The following is a 26,096-nucleotide window of genomic DNA, read 5'->3' as shown; positions in this document are numbered from 1 at the left end:
TGGTTGTCACTGCACAGGAAGGCAAGGCCAGAACTGCCTGGTTGTCCCAGGTGGAACCAGAACCGTAGAGTTTGTATGTGAAATATCCTGACCTTCTGAAAGGTTGACTCGAATTTGTTAAAATCAGGCAGACGAAATAAAATACATCTGTGAGCCAGATCTGGCCCGTGAGCTACCAGTTTGCAGCCCCCTGTGTTACAGAATTTCCCTTCTTTGCATGAACCATGGGAAAATAGAGGGAGGGTATCTTTGGCCAGCAGCACTGGCCTGGGACCTGCCGTTGTTCCTCTGGTTTCTCACTGCTGTTCTTTTCATTTCTGAATTCATGATCCTAGAAGCCCTGATTTCTATAACCTGAGGGGGGTGGAAAAATTCCTCCCAATTCCTCCATTACAACAACTCCGATTTTTTTTTCTTACACTGAGATCCATCTGCTTCTAGTTCTGAGTTGACTCCTCCCCAGGGAGGGTTGTCAAGCATCAGAAGTAGGGAATTCCCTGGCCGGCCGGTGGTTAGGGCTTTGCACTCTCACCGCCCAGGGCCAGGGTTCGATCCTTGATTGGAACTAAGATCCCACAGGCTGTGCGGTGCAGCCAAAAAAAAAAAAAAAAGAAAAAGAAAAAGAAAAGAAAACGAAGAAAAAAAAGAAAAGCAGAGAAAGAAAAAATCAAAATCAGAAGCAGAAGAGGTCCTATTTGCCCCCACCTCCTTTTCTCCAGTTTTGAAGAAAATTTTCCTTCTGTTTTAGGACCAGTAGCTCCTTTCCCAACTGTGTCACTCTTTTTTGCAAGGGCCATTCACACTTGAGTATGAACTAGGCTCTCTTCAAATGGAGTCCACGTCTGGAGCAGGGTTGGGGGGAGTAGAGCTGCACAGGGGGTGTGGGGGAGTAGGCACTGGTGTCTGCCGTGCTGCTGGTAGAGGGCAGAAGCTGAGGGGCGCAGATCCCTTCTAACAGCTCTCACACCAGGAACCATGTGCCATGGGTGCTGAGCGAGGATGATGCCCCAAAGTCCCTGGACTAACACTTTCCTAAGTCCAGAGGTTTGGGTTCAGGGCAGCAAAGTTGGGTACAGCTCATCCTTGGAGATCAGAACGCCATCAGACAGGATGCTGCCAAGCTTTGTCCCACCTTAGGGCCTTTACCCTTGCTGTACCCTCTTCCTGGGATGCTCTTTCCCCAGATTTTCCCATGGCTGGCTCCCAAATGTCACCTCCCAGAGGGGCCTTCCCTCGATCGACATTAGTCCTTCCTCCCACCTTCACCTCTACACAAGCTCATCACCCGCTTTATTTTCTTAATAGCATTTACCACTCTACAAAACGCTATTGTCTGTCTTTCCCTTTAGCGTGTAGGCCCTCTGCACCTCTTGGTTCCAGAACTCCCCGCAACCTGCGCGGTCCTACTCAGCCCAGCGCTAGCCCCCGGCGCCTCCTCGGCTCCCGCAGCCTCTGAACTCCTAACGTGGATGTCTCCTACAGTGCTGCCGCCCTGAGCTCCCCCTGGCGGCCAAAGAACCTCACTGCTCCAGCCCGGCACAAACACGTGGACACCGCCTTGGACCCCAGTCCGCTTTATTCCGGAGGGCGGGAGACTGAACAGCCCAACCGAGAGGGCGAGTTAGGAGGTAGGCGGAGTCTTGTGTGTGTGGGAGGTCCCGGAGGCGGCTGGTGGGCGGGGTCTAAAGGGAGCGGCCAGTAAGGAGGGCTCGCTCGCTGTTCAGGGCCTGTGGAGTGGGCGCGTTCCAGGACGAGGGGGCGTGGCCCACCGTGCGCCGGCAGGTGGGCGGGGCTTCGGTGGGTCAGGCGGCACCAGAGCGGCCTACATGCCGGGCACAGTCCCGTTGGTCTCCATGTCGGTGAGGTTGCCCCGCAGGTCCTGCTCCTCCTCGAAGGCCTTGAACAGTGAGTTGAAGTTGCCGGCTCCAAAACCCTGGAGCGGGAGAAAGGAGGTGAGCTGCGGACCCAGAAAGCCAACCGCTGGGGACAGGCGGTCCTTAGTGGTACCTGGTGGTTGTAGCGCTGAATGACTTCCAGGAAGAGCGTGGGCCGGTCCTGCATGGGCTTGGTGAAAATCTGCAGGAGGTAGCCTTTCTCGTCGTAGTCCACCAGGATTTTCAGCTCCTAGGTGGGAGACAGGGGACTGGGTAAGGGGGAGGCTGGCTGGCCCCTCTAGCCTGAAATGGTGGGATATTTAGAAAGGCCATGGGGGCTCCTGCACCCCCAAAGCCAAGAAAAGACCCTTTTCTGCAGCAGTTCCAGACACCTCCACCTCCCCGCCTCAGCCCCTGTGTTAGCCACCCAAGGCTGGCCTGGACCACCCAAGTAGCACCCACACAGCTCTCCCTGCTTCTGCTCTTGCCTCCTTACAATCCATCTTCCTCACATTCAGGGGTCTTTCAAAATCAGATCATCTCACTCCCCTGTTTAAAACTCTCCAGTGGGGCTTCCCTGGTGGTGCAGTGGTTGAGAGTCTGCCTGCCGATGCAGGGGACACGGGCTCGTGCCCCGGTCCGGGAAGATCCCACGTGCCGTGGAGTGGCTGGGCCCGTGAGCCATGGCTGCTGAGCCTGCGCGTCCGGAGCCTGTGCTCCGCAACAGGAGAGGCCACAACAGTGAGAGGCCCACGTACGGCAAAAAAAAAGTAGAAGTAGAGTTACCATATGACCGACCCAGGAATTTAACTCCTAGGTATCTACCCAAGAGAATTAAAACGTATGTCCACACAGCTACTTGTTACCCAGATGATCATAGCATTATTCATGATAGCCAAAAAGTGGAAACAAATGTCCATCAACTGATGAGTGGGTAAGCAAAATGTGGTCTATTCATCCAATGGAATATTATTCAGCTATAAAAAGGAACAAAGTACTGACACGTGCTACAATATGGATGAACCTTGAAAACATGATGCTGAGTGAAAGAAACCAGTCACAAAAGATTATGTGATTCCATTTATATGACATGTTCAGAAAAAGCAGCTCTATAGAGACAGAAGATCAGTGGTTGCCTAGGGCTGAGGGTGAGGAGGTGGAATGGGGAGATTGAGAGGTGGTTTCTAAGAGGTTTCAGGTCTCCTTTTAGAGTGATGAAAATATTCCAAAATTGATTTCAATGATGGCTGCATAATATAGTGAAGAGCCAAAACCCACTGAATTATGTATTTTAAAAAATGATGTATGTTATGTGCCTTAAATATCAATAAAGCTGTCAAAAACAAAACCAGAAAAACCTCCAATGGTTTCTGGCCACAGAAGAACAAAATCCGAACTCCTAAATAGCCTACCAGAGGAATCGGCTCCTGCCTACCTCTTTGACCTGGGCCACTCCTCAAACACCTCCTTTCATTCACTCTGGCCCTCTTTCTGTTTCTCAAATACTCAGAGCTTGCTCTTACCTCAGGACATTTGCACTTGCTGTTCCCTCTGCCAGGACTGCTCTTTCTCTAGGTCTTCACACAGCCAACTCCCTTTCATCATCTTGATTTCACTGAAATGTCACCTCCTCAGAGAGGCCTTCCCTGACTGCCTCCTATGTAGCAGCCCCAGATCACTCTCTGTCATAGCCTGTTTTAAGTTTCTGCACAGCACCAGCTCTCTCTCTCTCTCTCCAATGGTGTTTGTGTTATTTATTTGTCATCTGTCTTCTCACTAGAATGCAAGTTCCATGACGGCAGGGACCTGGTCTGCTTTCCTGGCTGCATCCCAGTGCCTGATGCAAGGTTGAGACAGCATTTGTGAGGCAAGATGGAACTCAGGGCTTGTTCTCCTCGGCTGACCGAGGATCCTGTTCGAGGCCTTACCTCCAGAACATCAATATTCTCCTTCACCCGGATCTTGGCCGACTTGAGCTTCTCCCGCAGTTGTTTGTAGTATGTGGACGGAACAGCCAAAAACTCCATGCCTCTCTCTCTCAAGTGGCGAATCTGTCTCAGAGCAGGGTCAAGGTCAGTCCTCTCTCCATGCTCAACACTCCCAGCCAGGGGGAAGTGCTGGGCCAGGAGGAGGCAGGGTCCCTACTCCAGCTTCCCCAAACTGCCAGAATGCAGTGTGACCTCATCCCCTTCCTTTTTTGGGCCTTGTGGGTCCCGATGGAAGAACAGCAATCACTAACATTTATGGGACCTCACTACGTGCCTCTCTCGAGCACTTTCTATGTACTGTCTCATTATGTCAATGCACTAATCTTTTGAGACATTTAGATGATTGTTCTCCCCATTTCATAGCTGGGAAAACTGAGGCATTGAGAGATTAAGTATTAATATCTATTCTCAACATAGGAGCCAGAGGGATTTTACTAAAATACAAGTCAAATCATGTCACTCCTCTGCTTACCAACCGTGGTGTCTCAGAGTCAAATTTAAAGTCCTCACTATCTGCCCCCACTCCTACCTTCTGACCGCATCTCCTACCCTTCTCTTCCTTGTTCATTCTGTTCCAGCTGTTCCTTTAACCTTCCTCTACCCTGGATGTCCCTTATTCCTGGGGCGCTTTCCCCAGATTTCCACTGCTTCCTCTCTCCTCTGCATTTTTTTTTTTTTTGGGGTACACGGGCCTCTCACTGTTGTGCCCTCTCCTGTTGCGGAGCACAGGCTCCAGACGCGCAGGCTCAGCAGCCATGGCTCACAGGCCTAGCCGCTCCGCGGCATGTGGGATCTTCCCAGACTGGGGCACGAACCCGTGTCCCCTGCATCGGCAGGCAGATTCTCAACCACTGTGCCACCAGGGAAGCCCAATGTCTTCTGCATTCTTAAATGTCTCCTTCTTAGCGCCAGGACTTTGGTGACCGCCTAATTTAAATATACAAAGTCCTGGGACTTCCCTGGTGGTCCAGTGGGTAAGACTCTGCCCTCCCAGTGCAGGGGCCTGGGTTCGATCCCTGGTCAGGGAACTAGATCCTACATGACGCAACTAAGAAGCCCGTGTGCCACAATGAAGATCCCGTGTGCCGCAGCTAAGGGACCTGGTACAGCCAAAATAAATAAATAAAAAAGAAAAAGAAAAGCTTGAAATTAAAAAAAAAAAAATGTCCTTCACCCTCCCTCGCCCATGGCCCTGCTTGATTTTCCTCTAGAGCACTCACTGCCATCTAACAGAGATATTTTACTAATTTTGTTTTGTGCCTCCGTAAGGGTAGAAACTATTGTCTTGTTGGCTAATGTGTCCCAAGTACCTGAAACAGTGCCTGGCACATAGTAGGTGCTCAATAAGCATCTATTGCGTGAATGAATGAATGAAGTTGCCATGGTCATGGTGAATTCTTGGTTGGGCTGGGGCTGAATGGGACAGGCCAGGCTCTTGTCCACTTGGTCGTACTGCCACATTAAGAACAGGTAGGACCCAGCCTCCCCAAGGGCTGGAGCCATAGACTCAGGACATTTAGTTTGGATGAAAGGACCTAGTGGATCTTGTAGCTTAATATCCTCATTTTCAATTTGATGCAACTGAAGCCCAGAGAGGGGGTTGAATCCCCCAAAGACTCTTAGTACGTTACTGGCAGAACCAGGTCTAGAGCCCAGGCTTCTTGTTACTCTGGCACTTGCTACTTCTGTAGCAGAGAGACCAAACTCTCTAGGGTGGGAATATGCCTGCACATGAATGGCACGAGCCAGTAAGGGAGCCCTGTCAGCCGTCTGGGCTGACGAAGGGGACCCAGGACTGCCACTCGTCACCCCCATCCCCAGCCTCTGACTCCGTTTGCAGAGTTTGGCTCTGGAGCTGAATGGGAGGTGAATTAGGACCAGGAATGGGCTTCTAACCGCTGTGATGATGTCTTCAGTCTTGAGAGCGATGTGCTGGACCCCAGCGCCCCCGTTATAGTCCACATATTCCTGTGGGAGGGGAGCAAGGAAACCATTGTCAGTGGCCCCGTCACCCACACCCCTGCCCCTGCAAGAGCCCTCAAACCTCTTCCCTGCTTCGTTCTTCCCCAGCCAAGGCCCCCGGGGCCCGAGGGAGGCCCCACCTGGATCTGGGACTTCTTCCTGCCCGGCGCTGGCTCATTGATGGGCATTTTGATGGACTCCTCGTAATTGGCCACCACGATGGACCGCAGAGAGCTGTACTCCGTGTGCACCTGCGTGTCATCCACGGACCAGAAACGGTGGAACTGCAGGTTCTTCAGGTACCTGTGGGGGGTGGCCGGAAGGGCACAATGGCTCTGATGTTGGCCTGGGACCTGCCCCCTGCCCCTATTCCACCTTCCAGAATTTGTTCCCTGAGCAGGCTCCAAAAAGGGTACCACCTTTCACATCACGCACATCATAGGTTTGTACCTTTATTATGACAATTTTCCTTTGGGTGGAAGTAAAGCATCTGATAACAAGATCCGTATACATGGCACCGCTCCAACAGATGGAGGTGCTTTTGAGAAAGGGTACTTGCTTCTAATTTGCACACACGTGCTCTTTGGGTAGTGACAGCCTTCCTCCAAGCCTCCCTGGACTGTGACACCCCCTGTGTTGATTCCCCAAGGTTCCTCAGAGGGAGACCAGCGGGTCACTTTGGGCCTTAAATCCTCTGGTCTCCATGGTGACAGTTTTTCAGGGAACAGATGAATCAGTGACCTCAGACTAACCTGGCCCCACCTCGTGCTCTATTTCCTGACAACACCTGGGAGTGGGCCTGTCACACATGTGGGAAGGGCTTGGGCCAGGGACTCACCATTCTGAGGCAGACAGCATCTCCTGATCAGGCTGGTTTCCCACAATGTGATCAATTCTCTCGAGACTGCAGTTGGGCCTGGGAGAGGGAGGCAGTTAGGGGGTGAGGAGAAGGCTACTCCCTAAATCTCTTCCTTCCACCAGCTCCTCAATAACAGTAACTGCTCATTATTTCCATAGCACTTACTATAGACACACTATCTGCATCGACTCACGCACTGTTACTAGCCCCATTTTACAGATGAAGAAACTGAGGCTTAGAAAAATAACTTGCCAAGGTTAAATAGCTAGTAAGTGACAGAGCTGGGATTTGAACCAAGGCAGTTGGGTTCCAGACCCTAGGCTCTTGGCCTCTATGCTGCCTCTTCAAGCCATCCTGGGATGCTCAGGGGCTCCCCAGCAGGGACCAAGATGCTCTGTCCCCTCTGCGTGGAAGAGAGGGCACCCCACCCTTGCCCCAAGGGGCACTCACAGCTTGGAAAGTAGGGGGTCGACGAATGCTGGGGCCTCGAATCCAGGCAGGAACCAGCCGGTGTAGTTCATCTTCTCCACCAGGGTGTGTGTAGTATCCCCATACTGTGGGTGGCGAACAGCCTGAGGTCCCACCCCTGCTGAGGCCAGGCTGCATTTCATGGTGCCAACACAGCCCTGGGTTCCAACCCAGACCTGGCCCTAACTCCAAGTGTGATTTTGGGCAAGTCACTTCCCCTTTCCAAAATGAATTGCAGTCTGACATTTGGGAATTTGACAGTCTGTCTGCCCCACAGGACCAGAAGCTCTGTGGAGGCGGGGATGCCATTTTGCTCATGATGCTGTCCTGGCACATAATAGGTGCTCGATTAAAATGTGTTGCCTGAATGAAGATGATGAGGGTGTTGGATCTAATTATATGGAAGGGCCTTTTCAATCATTCTAACAATCTTTGAGTTGTATTAAATCTTGAGGAGGAAGGACCTATGATTGTATCAGGTAATCTTTGCTGCGTGTCTGTGATATGCCAAGCGCTGTTGTTCTAAGTACTATACACGAATCATCTCATTTGATCCTTTAAATGACTGTGGGAGGAGTTATAGCTGAAGAAACAGGCACAGAACGGTTAATTAGCGTGTGGCAGATCACACAGGTGGACCACGCAGGTGGTAACTTGCTCATTTAAACGGAGTCCCAGGGAGGTGAAGTGATTTGCCCAAAGTCACATAGCTTGAGTGGGGCAGGGCTTCCCTTCCACCTCCTTCCCCAGACCCACCCATCTCCTTCCTTGCATCCCCATGCTATCAGCCCCCACTGGGGAGGAAGGGAAGCCCAGAGGCGTGACTGGTAGCCCTCCTCAGCCTCTGCACACCAGCCAAGAATACAGGAGATCAGGGTCCAGGGAGAATGTCTGCACTTTGAGGCACAAGTGTGGGATGGTATAATGGGGTCAGGGGCTGCGGAGGGGGGTCCTGGCATCTAAGTGGCTGCTGACAGCAGGAGAGGTGGGGCACTGAGGTTAACTCACCGTCTGCAGCACAGCAAACTTCACCTTTCCAAACTTATCTTGCTCTATCCAGGGTTCCCGCACGATCTTGGCGCCTCGTTCCCGGGCTTTCTGCAGAGGAGATGGGGTGGGGAGGTGGTCAGTGCTGGACCCTCAGTGCTGGACCCTTTGGCTGCCGCTGCTGGATCCTCTCTGCGTGGTCCTGCCGCAGCCTCCTCCAGTTTTTCCAGCCCCAGGCAGGAACTCCAGCGAACTTTAGCTGTTGCCCTTGACACCCATGGCTCATGCCCATTTGGCAGATAGGGAAACTGAGGTCCAGGCCCAGAGCTGGGGCTATTTAAGACAAACCAGGTGGGGGTGGGGGTCTGTCCTGCCTGTCCTGTGCTAACTCACTCTGTGGCCCTTCGCCCTCTCTAGTCCTCAGTTTCTTCATCTGTAAAAAGGGTGGTTGGATAAGACAAATACAAGCTGACATTTATGGAGCACCTACTATGTGTCACACCCTCTGTCAAGTGCCTTACATGCATGAATCATGTATTTGATATTTAGCAAAACCTTATTACTGCATGTCTATGCTTATCACATGTCAGGCACTGTTGTAAGTACTAGCCTCTTTAATCTGCACAGCAACATTACATGAAAGGCACTATAATTGTCTCTATTTTATAGATGAGAACATTGAGGCACAGAGAATTTAAGTCACTCACCTGAAGTCACACAGCTAATAAGATAGAGACCCAGCAGTCTGCCTCTGGAATCTACACTCTGAACATCTAAACTGCCTCTTGAATACAGCGTTTGGTACAGTCAGGCCCAAGAAATGATAATTGTGACCTCGTTTCCTCTTTGTAACAACTCAGTGAGGTAGGTGGTTATCCCCATTTTACAGATGCAGAAACTGAGGCTCAGACAGAGGTTGCACGGCTACTAAGGGGCAGGGTGTCACTGGAACTCAGGTGTGTGTCAGCCAACATCTGGGCACATCACTCCAGCGTGGCAGTGTCCTCCAGCCCTGACTGATGGGGGTCCCTGTCGCAGACAGAGGGCAGGCTGAGCCTTACTGCTTCGTCTCCGCACCAGCCCAGGTGCGGCCTCACCTGCACGATGTAGTCACAGTCCTCCACCTCGAAGGCAATGTCCTTCACTCCGTCGCCATGTTTCACCAGGTGATCGCCCATCTCTGTGGCCGGCAGGGGAGGCAGGTGGCGCTGGAGTCATGGCCCCTCCCTGAACCCTGATCCACCCCTGTGTCCCTAACCCCCACCCACAAAACCATGTCTCCACTCCCTGGCACCCCGAACCCTCTGGGGCCCCCTCACCTTTGTTCCAGGGGTTGAGGGCAGAGGAGAAGATGAACACAATCTAAGATGTAGAGCAGAAGGGAGGTGTGGCTGGTGGCTCAGGTGAGCTTCTGGAGGTGCATCCCCGGCCCCCCTCCCTGCCCACCAGTGAGATACCCCTGGTGGGACATTAGGACAAGACCCCTCTTCCCAGCCAGGCAGGACTGTTGACCCTGGGTTCCTGTCCTTTCTCAGCCTTAGCTTCCCCTCTGGTCCTGAGGGATGGGGGCTTCTCCCGTGACAGACCCTCCTGGGGCCTTGGGATGAGCTGCCAGTCAAGCCTCCCAGTGGGGAGAGCCCCAGGGATCCATGGACCAGGGCACTGCTTAGATTTCCAGTCTGACGTCTGAGGCCTTTGCCAACTTTTCCTGAACGTCTGTGAGACCAGCGTCGGGCCAGGCCGAGAAGTAGACCAAACCAAGAAGGTCCCTGTTGCATGTCGTACGAAGGTGCCGGTGGAGGGCCCAGTGAAGGCTGACCTCAGTGCACGCTCCGCTAACCACACCGGGCAGCCTGGAAGAGCACTGGGCCGCCTGGAGGAAGGGCTTCCTGGCCTCCTGCACCCAGAGGTGCCAGAGCTGTCAGGGAGCTCAGAGACCAGCAGGGAGAGAGATGGCCCTCCTGGATGGGTAGGGTCCTGGGCGGAGACTCACCTTCCCTTGCTTGATCACGTGGCTGACTGTCTCCCGGGAACCCGTCTCCAGGCCCTTGTAGGCTAGGGGTTCAAAGCCCATCTTGTTGCAGTAGTACGACGCAGCCTGAATCACAGAGTTGCAGACGGGCCCGTGAGGGTCGAGGGGCAGGCCCCCAGTCCCCCAAGCCTATCTGCCCTGTTGCCCCAGCTGCCGAGATCCTCCTGGGAAGAAAGCCTGCTCCCTGGCCCACGCTGATCTCAGGTAAGTTTCCCACTGGGATCCGTGGCCCTGATTGTGTAATTAGGATCCAAAGAGTGACTGTCCATCCTGGGACTCTCCCAACATTGGCCCTGATCCTCCCGTCCCAGGGCCCAATCACAGACCCAGCTGGAGACCTGCCCTTGTCCTAGAGGCCCCCTTGCCTGCCCTCTATCCACTCCCAACACCTTGCCCAGCTTTTACCTGCTTCGCGTTGCCAACCCAGAAGGTCACAGAGTGAAAGTGGAGGAATCGGCCTCTCTCAGGCTGCAGAAGAAGAGAAGGGGCAAGGCTTAGTCCCTAGAAGTGGGTCTAGAAAAGTGCAAGTGGAGAGGTGTCCCCTAGCCACCTCCCTTGTCCCACCCTCAATCCAAGAACTGAGGAGAAGCCAGCCCGCCCCACCCTGCTGCCCTGAAGGCTTGCCAAGCCTCGAAAGGTTTCTCATGTAGAAACTGAGCTCCTGTGGGCTCAGGATTGGTGAGCCCCCCTCTCCCCTGGGAGGCCTGCCCAAGTTTCACAGGGGGAAACAGCCTTATGCTGCAGCGACACAGATTTAAGTTAGACCTTAGAAAGAACTTCCAGACAGGATTAAGGAATTGCCAGGAATTTAAGAAGAGGTAAAAGTTTTTCTTAGGAGGGCAAGGTTGAGTCCAGCTCAGTCTAGACGTGGCAGGGGGGGCAGAGATGAACTTGAGTGTGCATCCAGAACGTCACGTAACCCTTGTAGCTATTATTCCTCTTCTGCTCTTTGCTAGCATCCCGGTCTCCCGGGGCCCTGACCCCACATTTCCCCTCCTGCTTACCTTCTCTCCTTTGTTGCTGTAAGTCGTCTAAGGAGAAAGAAAAGGACAGTAAGACATGGAAACTTGGACACAAGGTGCTTCTGGAAATCTCACTCCAGATCCGTGGCCGTTGGCAAAAGCTGCCATGGCTCCAGGCAGGCTCTTACCATGACTGATCTTGGTCACACTTCCTCCTGGGAAGACTGGGATGAGAGGCCAGCAGAGTGCTGGACAGAAATATTTAACACCCAGCAAGTCCCGCCCCTGGCCTCCTGGCCTTCCTGGGGGTGGGAGGTGATCCTGGAAGCTCCTAGGCCTGGAAGCCTCTGATCCAGGCACGGCCTCATTGGACAGGGTGATGCTGTCAGGCCTAGAAAGGGGGAGTGACTCGCCCAAGGCCACCAGCCAGTTGGGGGCAGAGCCGGGGCCAGAAGCCAAGGGCACATTCTTTCCAGGACCCTGGGCTGGGACTGCGATCTTTGCCCTCCAGAATCCAAAGCTGAGAAGCCAAGGCCAGCTTGGGTGCAGAGGTGGCTCCAGCATTCTTATTCAGGGAGAATTTGAGGGGGATTAGGGACTGGTCTTGAAGCCAGCCACTTGTTTGCGTAGCAAGTGTATGGTTTATATTTAGGTAAAAAGCTTGTATTCAATAGTGGTTAGAGGCATGGGTGTGGGGGTTTGGATCCTGGAGGTCTACATACTATGTGACTGGGGAAAGTTACCGAACTCCTCTAAGCCTCAGTCTCCCATCTGTAAAATGGGAACAATAGTAGTGTAGCAGGGCATTAAATGAGATAAACATAAGTTTTTGGAATAGAATCTGGCACACAGTAAGATCTCTGTTAATGCTGGTTATGATTAGTTATGTTTCTTTGGGGCTTTGCGTGGGGGGCTGATGGAGAATAGGGAGGCCTTGGCGTTGCCACAGCCTGGGTGTTGGGAAAGAGGTTGTGGCCCTACTCCTGGCCCAGAGTGGTGGGAAGGGGGAGCTTACGGCCCTGGGAGGAGGAAGGCCTGGGTTCCTCCCCAGCATCCCCCATACCCTAATCCTCAAGGCTCACTTTCCTGGAAGATGGAGTGGTAACTGCTGGCCAGCTGTGGCATTTACCTGAGGGCTCCAGGACAGCCCCCTGCCTCTAGCTCCACATCCGTCCCCAGAAACTCTGTTGCTGAGACATCTTCCTGGGGAACTGACTTCATCAACTATCCTCTTTGCCTGGAAACTCTTCCAAGACCCTGAAGCTGGCAGTCTCAGCCAGGGACTGTGCCAACCCCACCCCACCCTCTTGCATTTTGGCTCCCTAAATGTCCTGCATTAGCCGTTTTTGTTGTTGTTGTCTTTTGAGAGTAATATTTATTTTGTCCTAATTATAAATAACTCATAGGTTTTCTTTCCAATTTATTTAAACTAAAAAAAAAAAAAGTTTATGGGACTTCCCTGGCAGTCCATTGGTTAAGACTCTGCGCTTCCACTGCAGGGGCCGCGGGTTCGATCCCTGCTCGGGGAACTAGATGCCACATGCATGCCACAACTGAGTCCATATACTGCAGCTAAGAAGCCCGCATGCCACAACTAAAGATCTGAGGTGCTGCAACTAAAGCTCCTGCATACCACACCTAAGACCTGGCGCAGCCAAAATAAATAAATAAATATCGAAAAAATATTACCCTGTGTATATATATACACACCACATTTTCTTTATCCATTCAGCCATTGATGGGCACTTAGGCTGCTTCTATATCTTGGATATTGTAAATAATGCTGCAATGAACATGGGGATGCAGATATCTTTCTGAGTTAGTATTTTTGTTTTCTTTGATATATACCCAGAAGTAGAATTGCTGGATCATAGTTCTACTTCTAATTTTTTGAGGAATCTCCATATTGTTTTCCATAGTGGCTGCACCAATTTACATTCCCACCAGCAGTGCACAAGGGTTTCCTTTTCTCCACATCCTTGCCAATGCTTATGTCTTGTCTTTTTTTTTTTTGTGTGTGTGCGGTACGCGGGCCTCTCACTGTTGTGGCCTCTCCCGTTGCGGAGCACAGGCTCCGGACGTGCAGGCTCAGCAGCCATGGCTCACGGGCCCAGCCGCTCCGCGGCATGTGGGATCTTCCCGGACCGGGGCACGAACCTGTGTCCCCTGCATCGGGAGGCAGACTCTCAACCACTGTACCACCAGGGAAGCCCATGTCTTGTCTTTTTGATGATAGCCATTCTAACAGGTGTGAGGTGATAGCTTATGGTGGTCTTGATTTGCGTTTTCCTGACGATTAGTGATGTTCTCCATCTTTTCATGTACCTGTTTGCCATCTGTACGTATGTCTTTGGAAGAATGTCTAGATCTTCTGCCCATTTTTCAATCCGATTATTTGTTTTTTTGCTAGTGAGTTATGAGTTCTTTATATTCAGTATATTTTAGATGTTATCCCCTTATCAAATATATGATTGGCAAATATTTCTTCCCACTCAGTAAGTGGCCTTTTCATTTTGTTTATGGTTTCCTTTGCTGTGCAGAAACTTTTTAGTTTGATGCTAGTCCCACTTGTTTATTTTTGCTTTTGCTTTTGGTGTGAGAAGCCTTTTTTTTTTTTAATACAGAAAAACATAATCTTGGCAAGTTATGACCTCTTGGATCATTCAATCCAACATTCTCATTTCTCATATGAGAAAAACTGACAAACAGCAAGAAGGTGCCTGACATTACTCCCCTCTTTTCTTCCTCCCCCTCCTCCCTCCCTGCCTCCCATGTCTTTCCCTACCAACCAGGGAGCAGAGAGGGGCTTGTAGCAGGGAGGAGTCCCCCTCCCCACCCTCCTCAGCAAAACCTGCTAGGTCCCCTGGGCCACTCTCAAGTTTCCACCTCTTCCAGGAAGCCCTCTCAGAACTCCCCAGCCCCAGGTCAGAGGTTCAGCTCCTTAGTTGCCATGGGTCAGCTTTAGTCAGCAACCCCCGAGGTGGGGCCCAGGACAATCAGAGAACTTTCCTAAGCCACCCAGTTAGCAAGTGGCAGAGTAGAACTGGAATGGGAATCAGGCTATTCTAACTCCAGAGCCCACACTTTTCACCTCTGTCTTGCCTTCTAGACAAATGGGAGATATTGATCCCCCAACTAGACAGATGGGGAAACCAAGGCTCGGAGAGGGAACATATGTCCCTGGGGTTGTGGAGCTGGTAAGAACAGAGATCCAAGCTCTGGCCTATTTGCTTCTGAAGCTGGATCCCCTTCCAGCAGTCCAGACACCTTTTTCCTTTTCTCTGTTTTCTGGGCAAATCTGGAGGCAGGCGAGGAGGCCCCACCTCCTTATCCTGCCCCTGTTGGGCCAGCCTGCCCTCAGTGCCCACCTTGGTCTCCCGGGTCTAGGTTTCCAACCGAGAAAATGGGGGTGGAAGTGGCCCAGAGTGGCGCTCACAGGCCAGAAGGTTCCACGGTGGGCAGGTGTCTCCGCGCAGCCCTCCCGTCCCGGGTGAGGGGGACCTCGGCAGCTGACTCAAACCCCCGCTCGCGGAACCTGGCCTGGCCTGTGTCCTCGGCACAGTCAGTGTTTGCTGAATCAAGGAAGCGTGTCAGCAGCAGCCTTGGATGCCAAAGGCAAGTGTCCGGCTCAGCTGGCCAGGGCTGTTGTCTTTGTCCCTCCTACCCTCTGGACTTTGCTCCCAGAAACACTGTGGGTCTCAGTCACGCTCGGGATACACCCCTAGGTGCCTCCCCTATCTGTGGGCAGGGGTGGGGGAGGGGGGGCCCGCAGGACCCAGTTTTTGGAGACCCTGTGTCCCCTCCCAGATGCTCCCTCTCAGGCTGGGCCCAGTTGGAGAAGAGGTTAGCGGCGGGTGGGTGTGGCTGTCTGGGCTCTTCGTTCCGAGTGGCCAGTTTACGCCCCTCCTGAGCTAGCAGCTGGGTTCCAGAGGCCTTGCTCAAGGAGCCCACTATTCAGATGGGCTCACTGACTCATCCTCCACTGTGCCCTGGTGTGTAGAACAGGGTGAACACAGCAGGCTTGAGGCTGCTGTTTGTAGAAAGACCTGCTTGCGAGGTTGAGCCTTGGTTGGCATCGAGGAACTTGGGTTTCAGGAAGGTTCCCACCATCCCCAGAAATGATAAGAGACCTAAACTGTACAGACAGTGTGGCTTCTGCCGAACACCTGCTTGTCTCCTGGGAGCCTGGGACTTTGGTGCGTGCTGTGCAGTGGGTGCCTTCGTGACCAGCCTCCCATGAAAACCCTGGAGCTTTAGGCTCAGGCCCACTTCCCTGGTAAACACTTCATAACCTCTTGCTGGAGGAAATAAGTGCATCCTGTGCGACCCCACTGGGAGAAGACCCTTAGCATCTTGCCCCTGGTTTCCTCTGGACCTTACCCACACTTCTTTTCCCTGGGCTGAGTTTGCTCCTTTTGCTGTAATACAACTTAGCCGTGAGTATGACTATGTGCTGGGTCCTGTGATCCTTCCTCATACATCATCAGACTTGGGGGTGGTATTGGGAACCCCTGACACAGTGGTGGCAGCCGTGGGATTCTCCTGACAGACCCTCGACTCACTGAAAGATGGCAGAAATACTGTTTTGGGAAAGGAAGGTTGGATTTGCAAGGGATGTCCTTCCTAAGTTGTGAATGTGAGTTTCCTAGCTGTGTAATACTGTCTCTCTTCTTCCTCATGACCATGACCAAGGTGGCCTTGGCCCTGAGCTCCTTTCTGAAGACCTTGCTGAGCACTCAGTACCTGCCAGGGGCCTTCGGGTGGCCTGCGTGGCCTCCCGGGATGGTTGACCAGCCTTTGATGCCTGGGTGGTTGTGGAGTTGCCGGCAGTGTGAGATAGCAGCTTAACTACAGCCGAACCTGTTGTGAGGTAAAAATTACCTCTGGGGTTTGACGGCAACAGATGGAGCCCCAAAAGAGCTGACTAGCTGCATCCCCGTGGTTTCTCCAGGCTGCACAGACCAAAACGAGGGGGAAATGCCCAGTGTGGGTGTTGCCTTTGGTTTTTTGTTCTCTCCTCTAGACAGGAGGAAGAACAGCCCAAACGTTCCCAAAGGTGAGCTTTAGGTGGCCCCCCAGATGTTGAAAGTTTGCATTAGTTTTTCCTCTAAGGGGGAAGAAAAAAGTTAAATCTGTTCCCAGAGCTGGAGAAAAGCTTTAGTTAAACCAGAGGGGAAAAAAGGGCAGGGGGGGATGCTCTAGCTGCTGCTGCCACAGCCTCGCCCACCCGACCCCCTGCCCCCCTCCCGCCCCTGCCGTGAATGTTGAATTTATTGCTAGGGGTTTAAATAGATTTGCAATGAAAATAAAGGGGGAGGAATTTTTTTTAATGGCTTTGTGTTTTATAGCTATTACATATGGATGTACGATTAAAGCAGATATAAAATGTTACATGATTATAATTTCGTAAGTATGAGAAGGATCATCATTAGGGAGAGCTGCAAGAAAAAAAAAAGCATCACTGGGACAAAACTTTCTTGCATTTTGCCACATGGGCAGCTTGGAATTTGAGTTCTTTGAGTATCGGAAACAGAACAATTATTACTATGATTTTTGCCTATTGGATCCTTCTGAGAATAAAAAGGAGACAGTGAAAAAGAGAGCCAATCTCTAAATGGAGATACACTTTTGAGGTTTGGAAACAGTCTTTAGTTGCTAATGAGCTCCTGTGAAATCACGTCTGACTTTAGAGACAGTTTGCCATGACTTGCATATTCTTGAGGGACTCAGCTTGTGTTCTAAGGCCAACATGACAAAAAGGGCATGGGAGGGCCTCGGTTGTCTCCTGAACTTGGGACACAGCTCTCTGGTTTTGCTACAGCAGAAGAGAAGCTGCTGTTCCCCCCGACCCCAGCTTTATTGAGGAGTAATTGACAAACTACTGAGAAGAGAAGCTCATCAGGTTTAAACTCCACAATGTGGCTTATGCAGATCATCTGCTTGCCTCTGGGAGTCCGGAGTTTTGGTACATTGTACCAGGCAGAGGCTTCGCAGGATTTCCAAAGATGTCCATGGCAAAAAAAAAAAACAAAAAAAAAGGCATAAGATCTCACGCTATAGCTACTACCCACGTGAATCCCCACGCTCATTTATAAGCCTGTTCATTTGTCTTGGTTCATCTGCCATCATCGAAAATACTGTAAACAACTTAAATGTCCATCAACAGGGGGTTGGTTAAATACGAGGAAACATTAAGTAACTATAAAACGAATGAAGAAACTTTCTATCTAGTGGTGGGGAAATACCTTCAAGATACATTGTTAAGTTAAAAAAAAAAGGCACAGAACAGTGCCTTTTATAACTTTTTATAACTTACCATTTGTAGAAAAAAACCACTGTTTATGGATCTTTTAAAATTTTGTTCTTTCAGTTTATTTGAATTTTCCACAGTGTAAAACATGTCATTGATTGTCAGCCACTGAATGGAATTTATTTAAGTTTTATAACTTTAAGTATTTGTTGATTTTAAGTGTAGTTGGAGTATAGTTGATTTACTATGTTGTGTTAGTTTCAGGTGTACAGCAAAGTGAATCAGTCCCAAATGGAATTTAAATAAAGAGAACCAGTTCAGCCTTGCCCTTTGGAATCCTCTTCTTTTGGGAGCACCCCAGGCTGTAGTTTATTTCCTTCTCTTCATGTCTAATTTCCCTTCTGGTTCGGCAGCACAAAATATTTGCATGATTTACATGATTTCAGAAGTTTTAAAATGGCTTCTTGAGGGTCATAGTTATTGAAGTGTAATTTATATAGAGTGAAATTCGCCCTTTTCAGCGTACAGTTCTATGAGTTTTGAAAACATATAGTCACGTGACTGTCAACCACTATCAAGATATAAAACAATTCCATTACCCAGAAACATACCCACCCCCCCATTCACCGCTGTGTACCTTTATAGTCAATCCCTCCCCCACCCCATTCCCTGATAACCATTGATCTATTTTCTGTCTACATAATTTTGCCTTTTCCAGCATGTCGTATAAATGAGTCAGACAGCAAGCAGCTTTGTGAGCCTGGCTTCTTTTACTCAACATCATGCATTTGAGGGTCCTCCATGTTGATGCCTCTATGTGGACTGTATTTCTTTTCATTTTTGAGAAGAGTTTCGTAGCATTGGTCTACCAGAGTTTGTTAACACTTCTTATTAACTCTTTAAAATCAGCTGACTGACAAATCGAACAAGACTTGAGTCTTGGTTACAAGACAATATAAAAGTAGGGACTGGGCTTCACTGGTGGTTGAGAATCTGCCTCAATGCAGGGGACACGGGTTCGAGCCCTGGTCCGGGAAGATCCCACAGGCCGAGGAGCAACTAAGCCCGTGTGCCACAAATACAGAGCCTGCACTCTAGAGCCCACGAGCCACAACTACTGAAGCCCGCACGCCTAGAGCCCGTGCTCCGCAACAAGAGAAGCCACCGCAATGAGAATCCTGTGCACTGCAGCGAAGAGTAGCCCCTGCTGGCCGAAACTAGAGAAAAGCCCGCGCACAGCAACGAAAGACCCAACGCAGCCAATTTAAATTTATTTAAATAAATTTATTTTTTAAAAAACTTGCAACTTAAAAAAAAGTAGGGGCTTAGAGACACTTTCCTTCATCTTACAAAGAGAAAAGTTTATGCTATGCTCTCTAAACATGTTACCTCAAACAGAAGTTTCAGAATTTTATTTATTTATTTATTTATTTATTGGCTGCACCACGAGGCATGCGAGATCTTAGTTCCCTGACCAGGGATCGAACCTGTGACCCCTGCAGTGGAAGCGTGGAGCCTTAACCACTGGACCGCCAGGAAAGTCCCTAGAATTTTATTTAAAGCAATAAAAGCAATTGAAACCCAACTAAAATAAGTTGTATGGAAGCAGGGAGTGGAAAGGCTCAAAGTTGGTGTGAAAAAGTCCTTTTTCTTAAAAAAAAAAATGTCTTTGTCCTTCATAATAAACTGTCAGTGAGTAGGTAAGTCCAGAAAACAAAACAAGAAACTCCCAAATGAGTATGGCCTCTAAGAAGAGGAGGGAGGTGTGTGGAAGCAGGGAAGGAGGTCATTTCTATTTCTTAAAGTCCTTTTATTTTTATTTTAAAAAATTTATTTATTTAGGCTGCGCCCAGTCTTAGTTTCGGCATGCAGGATCTTCACTGCAGCATGCGGGATCTTTAGTTGTGGCATGTGGGATCTAGTTCCCCAACCAGGGATCGAACCCGGGCCCCCTGCATTGGGAGTGCGGAGTCTCACCCACTGGACCGCCAGGGAACTCCCTTAAAGCCCTTTTAGAGGACAGTGACCACAAGGGTCACAATGAGGGTTTCTGGGGTGCTGGGAATATTGATTACAAAGTGTGTTCACTTTGTGAACATTCATTGAGATGTGTGTGCCTAAGATTTGTGTACTTTCAGGATGGATATTATCTTTCAATAAAGAAAACAATTGATTGTGGTGCAATACACATAATGCAAAATTTACTGTCAATGACACTTAGTATATTCACAATGTTCTGCAAGCATCAATACTACCTACTTCCAGAACATTCTCCGTATCCCCAAAAAGAAATCCTATACCCCTTAGCTGTCACTCTCCAGTTTCCCTGCCCTCTAACCCTAGAAGACCACTAATCAGCTTTCCGTCTGTATGAATTTGTCTATTCTGAACATTTTATATAAATGGACTCATGCAATATGTGGTCCTATGTGACTGGCTTCTTTCACTCAGCACAATATTTTCAAAGTGCATCCATGTTGTAGCCTGCGCCAGTTCTTCATTTCTTTTTATGGTTGACTATTCCATCATATGCATATACCACATTTTTGTTTATCCATATTCATCAATTGGTGAGTTGATTTTTGGCTATCATGAATAATGCTGCTAGGACTGTTAGCATACGAGTTTTTGTGTGGACATACGTTCTCATTTCTCTTGTGGATATACCTAGGAGTGGAATTGTTGGGTCATAGAGTAAGTCTGTGTTGAACATTTTGAGGAGCTGCCAGATTGTTTTCTACAGCGGCTGCACCACTTTACATTCCCACCAGCAATGCATGAGAGTTCCAATTTCCCCACATCCTCTGCTAACAGTTGTTGTCATCTACCTTTTTTATTCTAGCTGTTGCATCTCTTATTGAAGTGGTTTCCCCCACCCCTTACCCCCGACACTGCACGTCTTGTGAGATCTTAGTTCCCCGAGCAGGGATCAAATCCATGCCCCCTGCAGTGGAAGCGCGGAGTCCTAACCACTGGACCTCCAGGGAAGTCCCCTCATTGTGGTTTTGATTTGCATTTACCTAATGGCTAACGATGTTGATTATTATGTGCTTATTTTTAATTTGCATACCTACTTTGGAGGAATATCTGCTCATATCCTTTGCCTACATTTTAATTGTATTATTTGTCTTTTTACTACTGAGTTGTAATGGTTCCTTATGTATTCCCTTTTCAGGAATCAAGTCCCTTGTCAAATATATGATTTGCAAATATTTTTTCCCATTCTGTGGGTTGTCTTTTCACTTTCTTGCTGGAATCATGGGCAGCACAAAATTTTTTAATTTTGGTGAAGTCTGACTTATCTATTTTTTCTTTTGGTGTTGTATCTAAGGAGGGGGGCTGATTTTTTAACTTAAAAGATCTTCAGCTGAAGGAGTGTGATCTGTCTCAAATTGTCACCTCTGGAAGCAGAGCACTTTAAAAAAAGATAATAATAAGAACAACAAAAACTCAGATTTTCTGGTCGCTTTGTTTTATGTGCCAGGCACTAGACTAAGCATGCTAAGTGCTGTGTCCTTTATTTTTATTTTATTTATTTATTTTTTATAAATAAATTTATTTATTTTTGGCTGCGTTGGGTCTTCGTTGCTGAGCGTGGGCTTTCTTTAGTTGTGGCGAGCGGGGGCTACTCTTTGTTGTGGTGCATTGGCTCAGTAGTTGTGGTGCACGGGCTTAGTTGCTCCACAGCATGTGGGATTTTCCTGGATCAGGGCTCAAACCTGTGTCCCCTGCATTGGCAGGCAGATTCTTCTTTTTTTTATTTTAAAATGAATTTATTTATTTATATTTGGCTGCGTTGGGTCTTCGTTGCTGTGCGTGAGCTTTTTCTAGTTGTGGCGAGCAGGGGCTACTCTTCGTCGCGGTGTGTGGGCTTCTCATTGCGGTGGCTCCCCTTGTTGTGGAGCACGGGCTCTAGGTGCGCAGGCTTCAGAGTTGTGGCACACGGGCTCAGTAGTTGTGGCTCGCGGGCTCTAGAGCTCAGGCTCAGTAGTTGTGGCACACGGGCTTAGTTGCTCCGTGGCACGTGGGATCTTCCCGGACCAGGGCTCGAACCCGTGTCTCCTGCATTGGCAGGCAGATTCTTAACCACTGTGCCACCAGGGAAGTCCCTATGCCCTTTAATTATTAAATCCTCTAACAACCCTGTGAGATAGGGGCTATCATCCCCATTTTACAGATTGGAAAATGGAGGTTTACAGGCGTGTCCTTTAGACCACAACTAAAAAGTGACAGAACTGAGAATTGAACCCAAGCCTGACTCTCTCCAAAGTCTATATGCTAGCCACTTCCCACCATGCTGTCGTCGTTTTTGGAAAATGCTTTGGGAATGACCCCAATCCCATTTTCAAGCAGCAGGAGCAAACCAGCCTCCTGGACCCTGGAGAAACTTCCTCTTCCTTTGGCGTGTGGCTGACTGGGAAGGGTTGGCTTGGTGGGGGTGCAGGGAGGGGATATGAGGGAGGTAGGAGCACTGCAGGCCTGCAGGGGGGCTCTGTGGACAGGCTAGCGGGGAGCAAAGCCCTGGTGTAGGCAGAGGTGGGGACTCCTGCTGAGCAATCTTGGGCAAGTCACTTCACCTCTCTGAGCCTCAGTTTCCTCATCTGTAAAATGGGAATTATAGTAGTACCTCCCTCATAGGGTTGTTACGAGGATCATCTGAGCTAGGGTACGTAAAGTGCTTTGCTTGATGCCTGGCACACGATAGACTCCATTAACAGTTACCGATTATGCTTATTATTATAAGGAATGTGGGAGGGTCTCAAATATCAGGTTAGGGGGCTTGGGCTTTATCTTTGAGAGAATGAAGAGCTTTTGAAGATTTTATAGCAGAGTTGCAACATCATCAGGACTTTAAAGGCTTCTGCTCAAGGTCAGCACAGGGAAAAGCTGTGGATAGCTGCTGTGCTTGGACTGGAGTGGCCCAGTGGCCTATTTGTGATTCTTTATTATATTTGAGGAACATAAATAAACCAAAAGGCTTTTTTTACATTTGAAAATTGGACCCCCAAACAGTTAAACAGCCCTGTGCCCTGTTTCCTAGAATCTACAACTCCAGACTCCCAAACAGACAGAACTAATGAGGATTCAGAGGCACAAGCCCGTGGATAGAACCTCCCCATCCTCTGTCAGGCTCCACAGACTCCCCAACAGGGCTGAAATAACAGTTGGGGAACAGAGGGTGTGAGGGCTGGCCAGGGTGCCCAGCTGTTATCAGGACTAGTGCAGTGGGGCAGGGCCAGCTGGGTGGGTCTGGTTCTTATCTCTTGGGGCACAGAGCCCACGTGCCTGAGCTTTGGGGTGACAGGCAGCTTTATCACCAGGCATCAGTGGTGGCCTGGAGGGTCCAGAGAGTTGATGGCATGGGATACGGGATCCCTGGGCTCTGGAGACAATGTGATCTTGGGCCACTTCCAGCTCCTCTCTGAGTCTCAGTGTCCCAAACTGTGTAAGCAATGGGTGCCCAGCGTCTGATGTGCCCAGGACAGAAGGCTGTCTTCTGTGCTTGGCTTTGGGGCGTTGAGCAGTGTCCTGGATTTTGTTGGTTTTGCCTCTCCAGCATCCATTCCTCCTTTAACTACAGCATCTCACTTTTCCTTTGAGGAACCATCCCTTTCCCTTCTCTGTCCATGTGGTTTGGGGGCATGTGAGCCAAGACTGGCCAATGAGAATCTCTGTGATTGGTTCAGGTTTGGGTGCCTGACCACAGCCAGCCAATGTGGGTTTGCCCTGGGACTTTTGCTTGAGAAAGAGCCTCTCTCTGAGCTCTGGGTTTTCTGAGCTAATTGAATGGTGCTGTGGTGCCCATGTCTGACTCCATGGAGGGCAAATGTGCCTGTGTATAGAGCCAGCACAGCAAAAGCAAGGATGAGAAAAGGAGACAGATTCCTGATATCTGAGTGACCTGTTTCAGGCATGCTTCTGGGTGAGCCAAAATTTCCCCTTCTTGGGACTTCCCTGATGCTCCAGTGGTTAAGACTCCGTGCTTTCACTGCAGGGGGGCATGGGTTCAATCCCTGGTTGGGGAGCTAAGGTCCCCCATGTTGCGCGGCATGGCCAAAAAAAAAAAAAATTCCCTTCCTTTGTTTAAGCTACTTTGAGTTGGATTTCTGGTATTTACAACCACTAATCCTGACTAACACAAAGAGACAAAGACTAAGAATAATAGTAACAACAACAACACTGTCTATGAGCACTTATTCAATATCAGGAAGCAAGGTGGGGGGCAGTGGCAGTTGTCTGTTCAGCCACTGGCATTGATATTGTTGAGATTTGCTGGCACAAAATGATAAAGTCAACAGACTTCTAGCAGTTTTTATTATTATTTTAAAATTCTCTATGGACAGTGCAGCCCTGGGGTAGGCATGGAGATAGATATTCTGTTCCACCTCCCTTCAAGGAAGGACTTGCTGCGCAAGTGCGGGGGTGGGCATGGGGGGAGTGGCTGGCTATCAGCTCCTATGGGATCTCCCGCAGCTGCACAGACTTTGCCCGAGGTCGCCTCTTCCCAGGGCAGCCCACACCTGGTGGCTGAACAAGGCAGGGGTGGAAAGGTGGCCCTTTCAGCCCAGTGGGGGACAACTCAGACCCACAAGTCTGTTTCCAGAGCCCCTGGTTGGGGTTGGCCAAGGCCTGTTGGGCCTCCATCACTGACTACTCCTTCTCCCCAGTCTGGCTTCCCCCCTTCATTTCACTGGTGTTGACACCTAAAAACATCTTGTACCCCAAACTCTGTCTCAGCCTCTGCTTCTGGAGAACCCATTCCATGACCAGCCTTGCTACCTGCACCTGGGGTGGGCAGCACCCCTTGCCTTTCCCCACTGGGTGTGCCACTCCCAAGCACTGTGCCTATTTTATCTTCTCAACTCACTATTATTTCTCCCATTTTACAGGTGAGGAAACTGAGACTCAATAAGATGAAGACTTGCCCAAATAATAAATTGTCGGGACTTGCCTGCTAGCTCAGTGGTTAAGAATCTGCCTCCCAATGCAGGGGACATGGGTTCGAGCCCTGGTCCGGGAACATCCCACATGCCGCAGAGCAACTAAGCCTGTGCACCACAGTTACTGAGCCTGCGCTCTAGAGCCCTCGAGCCACAACTACTGAGCCCGCGTGCTGCAACTACTGAAGTCCACACGCCTAGAACCCGTGCTCTGCAACAAGAGAAGCCACCACAGTGAAAAGCCTGCGCACTGCAATGAAGAGTAGCCCCCGCTCGCCACAACCAGAGAAAGCCCACGGGCAGCAGTGAAGACCCAACACAGCCAAAAAAAAAAAAAAAGCCCGTGCACTGCAACGAAGACTCGCCCCTGCTTGCCGCAACTAGAGAAAGCCTGCACGCACCCAATGCAGCCAAAAATAAATTAAAAATTAATTAATTAAACAAAAACCAGGCTGTGAGCAAAAAACCAAAATAACAGACAAGCATCCGTATTTGGACAGAGAGCCAATAGTTTGCTCACCCCTGCCCTAGACAATCAATACAACAATTAAGCATTAGTTTGTAGCAGTTGCTGAATTCTGTGGTATAAGTACCCCTATGGCCAGTTTCAAACTACTAACGTAAAGTAGTTTGAACTTGGAGTTGAGAACAGTATAAGTAGTAACATATCACACAGAAAAATAGGCAAAAGCCTAGGTAGTACTAAAATGTAGTGAAATAATTAGGAAATGATGAGATTTGAGCATTTATTACCTTTGTTTTCATGATAGTTTATTTAGATGTAAGTTTATATTAATTTTTTTCTGCTTTTTAATGTAATTTTTAATATACGTAATTTAATTTTAAGTAATCTGGTATTTAAAAAAATTTTTTTACAAACTTCCTGAAGAATTCACAGTGGGCTCTCCTGAGCCTGTAGGAACTGCTCTGCTCTGCTTGCCTGAGGTTTAGGGGGCGGGAGGCCCCCATGACTGGGGAAAGGGCAGAGGACATCAGTGGCCCTGGAGGAGGAGCAACTGCTATGACATCAGGGCCCAGGGCACATCAAAGGGTTTTCTCTTTCCTCTCTGGCCAAACAACTATCTCGTCAGTTGCTCCATTATTTGCATAAGCCCAGGGTGCAGTTACTCAAGATCAGCCATTGATCCCTTTCGAACTGAACCTGTGTCCCTACCATCCAAAGTCCCTAAACTTTTGAACATCTGACACCCTTCAGTTCGGAACACTGACTTTCATTCTTCACAAGGGCAATAGGGGAGTTAGCTTTGGCCTCCGATTTGCTGTGTTGCCTTCAACATATTGCTTAACCTCTCTGAACTCCCTTTTTCCATTTCTGAATATTAGGGAGCGCTCTTATGAGTCTTTGGTACCTACAGGAATAGAAGTGACCATGTGTCCAATGCTTTGCATTTAATATAACAGCCCTATGAAGTAGGTGTTATTATTATACCCATTTTACAGTTAAGGAAACTGAGGCTTGGAGAAGCTAAGTGGCTCATACTATAAGTGGTAGAGTTGGGATTCATTCCCTCTACTCCCAGTCCAAGTTTCTCATTTTTTTCTGGTGTGTCTCCCTGCATCTGGAGATCTTCAAGATTTTTACAGATGAAAGGGGTCTGAGGGCTTCCGTGGTGGCACGGTGGTTAAGAATCTGCCCCCCAATGCAGGAGACACGGGTTTAAGCCCTGGTCCGGGAAGATCCCACATGCCACGGAGCAACTAAGCCCGTGCACCACAACTACTGAGCCTGCGCTCTAGAGCCTGCCTGCCACA

At 49.6% G+C, this 26,096-nt stretch overlaps 1 protein-coding gene across 1 annotated transcript; it reads right to left on the bottom strand.

Annotated features, from left to right (window-relative positions):
• Positions 1-1,557: 1,557 nt before the first annotated feature.
• On the bottom strand, positions 1,558-11,428 carry HPD (4-hydroxyphenylpyruvate dioxygenase). The gene is made up of 14 exons (XM_060027987.1): positions 11,321-11,428; positions 11,175-11,201; positions 10,576-10,638; positions 10,132-10,236; positions 9,458-9,500; positions 9,236-9,318; positions 8,160-8,249; positions 7,134-7,237; positions 6,663-6,740; positions 5,965-6,127; positions 5,759-5,830; positions 3,803-3,925; positions 2,008-2,124; positions 1,558-1,933 (listed from the first exon to the last, which is right to left on the bottom strand). The coding sequence occupies exons 1-14, from the start codon at positions 11,321-11,323 to the stop codon at positions 1,823-1,825; spliced, it is 1,182 nt and encodes a 393-aa protein (XP_059883970.1). The 5' UTR covers positions 11,324-11,428; the 3' UTR covers positions 1,558-1,822.
• Positions 11,429-26,096: the final 14,668 nt, after the last annotated feature.

The sequence above is a fragment of the Delphinus delphis genome, chromosome 13, assembly GCF_949987515.2.
Source record: "Delphinus delphis chromosome 13, mDelDel1.2, whole genome shotgun sequence".
Classification (NCBI taxonomy): domain Eukaryota; kingdom Metazoa; phylum Chordata; class Mammalia; order Artiodactyla; family Delphinidae; genus Delphinus; species Delphinus delphis.
Note: the sequence above shows the minus strand (reverse complement) of the source record. Positions and strands in the feature narration are given on the sequence as shown.